We start from the raw sequence: 8,690 nt of genomic DNA, 5'->3' as shown, positions 1-8,690 counted from the left end.
TTAGTCATTAACAGCGCCATGAGTTATCTTCCCTTAGTCATTGACAGCGCAGTGAGTTATCTTCCCTTAGTCATTAACATCACCATGAGTTCTCTTCCCTTAGTCACTGACAGCGCCATGAGTTGTCTTCCCTCTGTCATTGACAGCGCCATGAGTTATCTTCCCTAAATCACTGACAGCACCATGAGTTGTCTTCCCTTAGTCATTGACAGCACAATGAGTTATCTTTCCTTAGTCATTGACAGCGCCATGAGTTATCTTCCCTTAGTCATTGACAGCGCCATGAGTTATCTCTCCTTAGTAATTGACAGCACCATGAGTTGTCTTCCCTTAGTCATTGACAGCACCATGAGTTATCTTCCCTTAGTCATTTACAGCACCATGAATTGTCTTCCCTTAGTCATTGACAGCGCCATGAGTTGTCTTCCCTTAGTCATTGATAGCGCCTTGAGTTATCTTCCCTAAATCACTGACAGCGCCATGAGTTATCTTCCCAAAATCACTGACAGCACTATGAGTTGTCTTCCCTTAGTCATTGACAGCACTATGAGTTGTCTTCCCATAGTCATTGACAGCGCCATGAGTTGTCTTTCCTTAGTCATTGACAGCACTATGAGTTGTCTTCCCATAGTCATTGACAGCGCCATGAGTTATCTTTCCTTAGTCATTGACAGCACTATGAGTTGTCTTCCCATAGTCATTGACAGCGCCATGAGTTATCTTTCCTTAGTCATTGACAGCACCATGGGTTGTCTTCCCTTAGTCATTGACAGCACTATGAGTTGTCTTCCCTTAGTCATTGACAGCGCCATGAGTTGTCTTTCCTTAGTCATTGACAGCACTATGAGTTGTCTTCCCTTAGTCATTGACAGCGCCATGAGTTGTCTTTCCTTAGTCATTGACAGCACTATGAGTTGTCTTCCCTTAGTCATTGACAGCGCCATGAGTTATCTTTCCTTAGTAATTGACAGCGCCATGAGTTGTCTTTCCTTAGTCATTGACAGCACTATGAGTTATCTTCCCTTAGTCATTTACAGTACCATCTATGTTTTCTCTTCCCTTCGTCATTGACAACACTTAGTCATTTGAATAGATATCTGTCTCTGTATTCGTATTTGCATTCGTATTCCTCTCTCTCTCTCTCTCTCTCTCTCTCTCTCTCTCTCTCTCTCTCTATCTATCTATCTATCTATGTATCTATCTCTGTCTGTCTGTCTGTCTCTCTCTCTTTGTTTCTTGCTTTCGTTCTCTTATTTCCTCCCACTTGTCTCCCTTTCATATATTTATTGGCACTGTTCTTTAAAATGGATGTTAACACAGAAGTCCCTTCCCCCCTTACCCTGGAGGACAAATGGCCTAAACAATTAACCCTTTCACCGCCAAGCTCGCATTTATGCACAGGCGTGGTAGAGGACCCATTCACTGAAAGGTGACCATTCATGAACCTACTGCTCTTAATGTTCGGTGGTAGGATAGGCCATATTTTCTATACATCACAGGGGGAATCCCCAGCTATTCTTAGCCACTGTCTTTTCTGTGTTTTTCCACAACTGGAATTTTGTACTTTGAATTGACTGGCGGTGAAAGGGTTAACTACCCAGACTTCTGTGTGTGTGTGTGTGTGTGTGTGTGTGTGTGTGTGTGTGTGTGTGTGTGTCAGTGAGCAGGAGGTGATCCTCCTAGGGGAACTGGAGAAGTGGGTTCCCGTGTCTCCTCAGAGGGTCCACCAGATCCGGAAGACCCCCCTCTCCCTCACCCTCACCCTCCGCGGACAAGTTGGAGAGACGGTGACCTTGACCTACCTGAAGGACGGGGTTCTGCGCAACGTCACCGTGGTGATGGATTCTGCCGGCCAGGGGACAGTTCGGATCACTGGCCGGATACCTGCCACGACTTCAGGTGACCTTTGCTTTCGGGTGTCTTTGTGTTTATATGTATTTGACTGTGCTTTCATATCTGTGAAACTGCATGTTCGGTGCATATCTGTTATGCATGTGTGGGTGTATGTGTGAATGTGTGTCTTCATGTTTTACATCTATTTGCTTATTTATCATCATTGTTATCCTTTTTTTTTTTTTTTTTTTTTTACATTATAGTTATTATTTATTTATTTATCTATTTATTTGTGTAAGGTTATCTATTATTTATTCACCTTTTTTTTTTCCTCAAGGCCTGACTAAGCGCGTTGGGTTATGCTGCTGGTCAGGCATCTGCTTGGCAGATGTGGTGTAGCGTATATGGATTTGTCCGAACGCAGTGACGCCTCCTTGAGCTACTGAAACTGAAACTGTGCTTCCCTCAAAGTTTGCTCAACTTTCCGTCAAAAAAAAAAATACCTGTTTGCCCAAAACTAATTACCCTTTGTCTATACCAAGGCGTAGTTATAATATACACTTTTTTTTTTTCTTTCTTTTTTTTTAATGTTGCGAAAGTTTGTTATTTGCAAACAAAATTTGGTCTGTTGTTTTCAGCGGAGCGAACTATTTGACTAAAAAAACAAAACAAAAAAAACAAAAAAAAAAAAAAAAAAAGGTTTGTAAAGCGTAACGTTACATTCTTCAACCCTTCTACTGCCAATAATGACCTGCTAAAATGTGCTTGAGCACTACAAACCTGTCACTGACTAAAAATCCCACGATGCTCAAGTGTGGGATCACCACAGTCTGCTGTACGGTTCAAACAATACCAGTCCGACTGATGAAATGGAATATTACATACACAAGAAAGGTAATCCTGCAGTTTAGAATACTAAACTCAGGGGCCGTTAAAATGAAAAAGTAGAAGGTGTTTTAGACTGACTTCGATGCGCTGAGTCGAATGCAACCCTCAGCTAAGCTCTAAGACCACTCCTTTTGCCACGAAACTGGATCAAATGCACGGTAAGTAGTACTCCTTCTCGACCTGCACGCCATTTTGACTGCTGATCACGTGGGTGAACGTAAACACCACGTCACCAGCAATCAAAATGGCTCGCCGATAGTTGCTCGGGAAGTGACCGACTGAGTTTACTATTTATTATGTCTCTGTTTCATTGACAAGGAGTGGCCGTAGAGCTTAGCTGAGGGTTGCATTCGACTCAGCGCATCAAGGTCAGTCTAAAACAACCTCTATTTTTCCATTTGAACGGCCCCCTGAGTTTAGTATTCTAAACTGCAGGATTACCCACAAGAAAATACATGGTCATACAATCCTTAATTAAATCAGCAGTTACTTCCATTCCATAAAGAGTATCTTTCATACATTAACCAGGTTGTTGGCATTTGAGCTTTTTCAATACACCGGAAGTATTTGATCACGTGACAGTCCATTACGACACAAATCCATTTTTTACGTCATTCATAAAACAGCATACGTCTGTCTTTCCCTTGACGTAAAAGAAATGACCGCATGATAAAATACGTGGATGTGACACAGTTCCAAGCAATTGTATCACCAAAAGTGATTCATTGGAACCGAAGAAGGGAAAATGGTACCAATATTGACCCACTTCCTGCATTTACACGGTCATTTATACTCGGCAGACAGGTGGATTTTGATTTCTTATATAAGACGCGCACGAAAATCACTGTGAACAATCCCCCCTCCACGCCACACACACACACACACACACACACACACACACACACACACACACACGCATACACACAGAAAACACACACACACACATACACGCATACACACAGAAACACACACACACACACACACACACACACACACACACACACACTCACACACACACACACACAACACAACGCAACACACACACACAACACAACACAACACAACACCACACAACACCACACCACACACACACACACACACACACACATACACGCATACACACAGAAAACACACACAGCACCACACACACACACACACACACACACACACACACACACACACACACAAACACACACACACAACACAACACAACACACACACGCACACACACACACACACACACACAAACACACACACACACACACACACACACACACACCTTTTGTTGCCGTGGGTTCTTTTACAAGTGCATGCTGCACACGGGAACTCGGTTTATCGTCTCATCCGAATGACTAGCGTCCAGACCACCACTCAAAGTCTAGTGGAGGTGGAGAAAATATCGGCGGCTGAGCCATGATTCGAACCAGCGCGCTCAGATTCTCTCGCTACCTAGGCGGACGCGTTACCTCTAGGCCATCTCTCCACTGTTGATGTGTATGTGGTGCTGTGCGCACGCGCTCGTGTGTGTAAGTTCGGCTGCAGCATGAACGCGTGAACTGATGAATAGATGACCAAAGAAATGAATGAACAGATAAATAGATAAATAAGTAAAGTAGACCTGAACTCGATTCTTGCAGGTGCTCCCTCTTCCACTGATGGCCAAATCACCACTGTCTCGGTGACGTCAGTCGGTCCTGGAGGTGGCGTCACCAGCCGTCATCCCTCCACGATGACGTCAGTGATGGTACTGCTGATGACGATGACGACGATCATGGTTGGGACTGGATTCTGTGGGACTGACACGCTGTGATTACTGAATGATTTGGGAAAGTGGTATGATAAATATTGATAAGACTTTCTGTTTTTATCCTGTCATGTAATCATGAAAATGTTTCCTTTACACGAGGTACTTGGTCTTTATTTGATGTGCTTGAGACCTTTCAAATATTTTCAGGAATTCGAGAAATACAATGATCATGACTGGCATTGCTACTGTGAAAATGTTTTTGTAAAGTATGAAATGAAAAGAACAAAACAAAAATAAATAATGAATTTCATCACATGCTTTTGCTGGTGTTGAATTTTGGAATGTTTAATAGGCGTGTTTGTGCTTTCGTTTGTTTGTTTGTTGTATATAGAGATACACTATTACTTCTGTTACTACTACTACTACTGCTACTACTACTACTACTACTGCTACTACTAATGATAATATATATATATATATATATATATATATATATATATATATATATATAAGCGCCTATTCGTATAAAACATGCTCCATTGCGCTGTACAATATAAGTACTGACGTTCAAAACATGCATTAAAACATTAAATTGAAAAAAAAAAAAAAAGACTGACATGCATAGCCCATTACAGTCAGTTCATTTTCAGCACGGGTCACGCACCCCGCAATACAATAGAAATCCACTTTTTTTTTAGAATGCAAAATTTGAAAGCAGTCACACCCTTCCCACAACACATCACAAACATACAAACAGACACTCATTTGCATGCACAATGCCAGGTGAGGTAGAATAGGATTTGAAAAACACTGGGTTTTCTGAGGGACTGAGGAAGGGAGTTCCAGACTGTTGGGTCAAAGACAGAGAAAGATTTTTTGCCAGAGAACCAAGGAACTGTCAGCAGAGAGATGTCAACTGAGCGCAGTGACCTAGAGGGATGGTGTAGATGGAGAAGATGTGAAAGATACGGCGGCATATTGTTGTGATAGAGACGCTGAAAGCAGAGACAAGCGCACGCTCACACACGCGCGCACACACGCACACACACACACACACACACACACACACACACACACATATATATATATATATATATATATATATATATATATATATTTCGGACAGACAGACATACAGACAAAATGCTTCCATGTATGTTGTATTTCTAAAGCTTAATCAGAAATGAAAACCACTCGAAAGCAGCATTGAACGCAAAAGTAAATGTTCACCACCGTCAAATGCACTGAATGTTCTCAGACGGACGAATGCACGCATATTCACACAATTACAAGCAGATTCAGACTGACATACATACAAACAAAATGCATCTTTCTCTCTCTCCCTCTCTGTTTATGAAAAGTTAGGGAGATACCGTGGTGTACTCATTCTCACATTGTGTGTGTTTGGAGTGGGGGAGTGTGGAAGCAGTGCAATTCTTTCACTTAGTTTCAGTTTCAGGAGGAAGGTAGCAGAATGGTTAGGACACTTCTCTGACAAGACAGTGTCCGTGAGGGTCTGGGATCGATTCCCGCTCTCGCCTTTTCTCCATAATTTGACTGGATAATCCAACTGAGCGTCTGTTTTTGGATGTGACAATAAACCAAAGTCCTTTGTGCAGCACGCACTTGGCGCCCAAAGAAAGAACACATTGCAACAAAAGTGTCGTCCTGAAAGAAAAGTGTTTACATTGTGACAGACTTAACCTGAACGACACACTGGTGCTTTCTGGACATAACAAAATGAAAACTGATGAATGTTTCTCATATATTTTATTGATAGCTAAATTATGTGTATACAAATGTAGAATCAACAAAGTAAAACCAACAGTACAAATGTTCAAAAGCTACCTCAAACAGGCATATGAAGTAGACAAGTATACCTTTAATATAACTACGGAATATAACAAGTTTGTAGAAAAATGGGCAGTTTATAACTGTTTGATACATTATCAACAGCCTGCCAGTTTCTGATGAAATGATATGCAAATTTTAAGAGAAGACCAGCCATGATGCCACACTTCAAGCACGGAAACAGTTCATACAAGATGGTTGGCCTGAGAAGAAGCAAGATGTACCACCAGAGGTACGCACATACACTGGGTTCAAGGTTGAACTTAGCAAGTCCAATGGGCTTTTGTTCAAAGGCGAACAGATTGTTGTACCAAAGGCGCTGCAGGCTGACATGCTAAAAAGGATACATGAGGGTCACCTAGGACGAGACAAGTGTTTGGCAAGAGCACGAGAGGTACTGTTTTGGCCAGGAATGTCTTCCCAGATCATCATTGTCTCAAACTGCTCCACGTGCAGCAAGTATCAAAACTCTCTGCAGAAAGAACCATTGATACATCATCCAAGTCCTTTCCTCCTATAGGAAAAGGCTGGCACAGACATCTTTCATTTTGATGGAAAGAATAATCTTCTTCTTGTGGATTATTACAGCAAGTATTTTGAAGCTTCTTCCTTCCATGAGAACCAGTGATGTCATCCTGCACATGAATTCACAGTTTGCCTGACACGGCATTCCAAAGGAACTGATCGGCAACAATGGATCACAATACAGCAGCAGTGAATTTGCAAAGTTCTCATCAGCATGGGGATTCCGTCACATTCTTTGCAGCCCAAAGCACCCTCAGTCAAATTCAATGGCAGAAAGAAGCATACAGACAATCAAACAGATGCTGAGAAAAGCCAGATCCTGTGGTCAAGACCCCTACATTGCTCTGCTGCAATACAGGAATGCACCATTCCCAAACAGTGCTTCACCTGCACAGCTGTTGATGAACAGATGACTGCGGTGTACACTACCAGTGACTGATGCTCACCTAAAGCCCAAAGTACCTGAAGCGGAACAAGTCAAAGAGGCAACAATGAAAAGGCAGGAACAGCAAGCAAAAGCTTACAATAAGACAGCAAGAAAGCAACCACTACCAGTGCTTAAACCAGGTGACACTGTCTGCATGCAGGAAGAAAAGAAGTGAGTGGATACCAGCAACCCTGCAATCAGCATCAAGTGTTCCCAGATCGTACACTGTGAGAACACCAAACGGATCAACATACACAAGGAACAGAATAATGCTGTGACACAACAAGAAATAACAGAATATGATGCAATTTGTTGTTCAGATACGTCTACTGTTTAATCTAATATTAATTTCATGACGTAAAACTAGAAATGACGCAAGAGCCAGTCATGGCTGAACAAGAGGCAAGGAAGCTACAAACAACTTTGCAAGCTGAATGCTGTTATACACCCTCCCCCCTCCCTCCCCCATTCCCCCATCTCCATCCCCCGTTAGTGCAGATTTTCTCCCTTCTCTTTGCTGATCTTAGAGAAAATGTGGGTGTGGTTATAAACGGTCCTAGGGCCAGAATCAACCCCACCCCCACCCTCCTTTATGCGAACTTTAGGGGGGTGAGGATGTAAAAGGGCATAAGGCAAGAATCATCACTCTCTGTCCCAAAGTTCAGAATTACTCCATTCTTCTTCTTTGATATTACTAAGAGAAGAAATTGTGGTGGAGGGGGTCTGTACGGGCATAGTGCCAGAATCACACCCCCTCTCTCTTACGCGAACTCAGCAATGGGAGGAGAGTGTGTATAGGTATAAGATCTGAATTTCACCCCTCTTCTTTTCTGATCATAGTGTTGGAAGACTGTCTGGAGGAGGGCATCTAAACGTGCTGAGGGCCAAAATCACTCACCCTGCCCCACCTTTTGTGAAATTAACATTGGGGAGAGAGTTTCCTAGGCATAAGGCAACAGTCACTCCTATTCTCTGGTCCTAGTAAAAAAAGAACTTGGGGTGGGGTGGGATAAAAACGGATAAAATCACCCCTGCACCCTATCTTATGTAAACGTGTGTGTGTGTGTGTGTGTGTGTGTGTGTGTGTGTGTGTGTGTGTGTTTGTGTGTGTCACTATGTGTCTTTTTTTTCTTTAATTTGTGTGTGTGCAGAAATGATATGGTTGATGGTGATGTTGGTTGTTGTTCTTTCTGTTCAGAAATGATATGGTTGATGGTGGTGTTGGTTGTTGTTCTTTCTGTTCAGAAATGATATGGTTGATGGTGATGTTGGTTTTTGTTCTTTCAGTTCAGAAATGACATGGTTGATGGTGATGTTGGTTGTGTTTTTTTCTGTTTTCCTTTTTTTAATTGTAGTAGATGTGGGACAAAATACCATAAGACTTTCATTATGCCAGAGAAGAAGAATGTGTAGACTACG

General features: G+C 42.3%; 1 protein-coding gene across 1 annotated transcript in view; it reads left to right on the top strand.

Annotated features, from left to right (window-relative positions):
* Positions 1-4,746, top strand: part of LOC143275932 (uncharacterized) — a 95,894-nt gene extending 91,148 nt beyond the window's left edge. Inside the window, exons 19-20 of the mRNA XM_076580280.1 lie at positions 1,661-1,899; positions 4,359-4,746. Coding sequence (XP_076436395.1) covers positions 1,661-1,899; positions 4,359-4,531 — 412 coding nt within the window. The 3' untranslated portion in view covers positions 4,532-4,746. The remainder of the gene's footprint in view (positions 1-1,660; positions 1,900-4,358) is intronic.
* Positions 4,747-8,690: the final 3,944 nt, after the last annotated feature.

This window comes from Babylonia areolata, chromosome 31 (genome assembly GCF_041734735.1).
Source record: "Babylonia areolata isolate BAREFJ2019XMU chromosome 31, ASM4173473v1, whole genome shotgun sequence".
Classification (NCBI taxonomy): Eukaryota; Metazoa; Mollusca; class Gastropoda; order Neogastropoda; family Buccinidae; genus Babylonia; species Babylonia areolata.
This window is presented reverse-complemented; position numbering and strand designations above follow the sequence as displayed.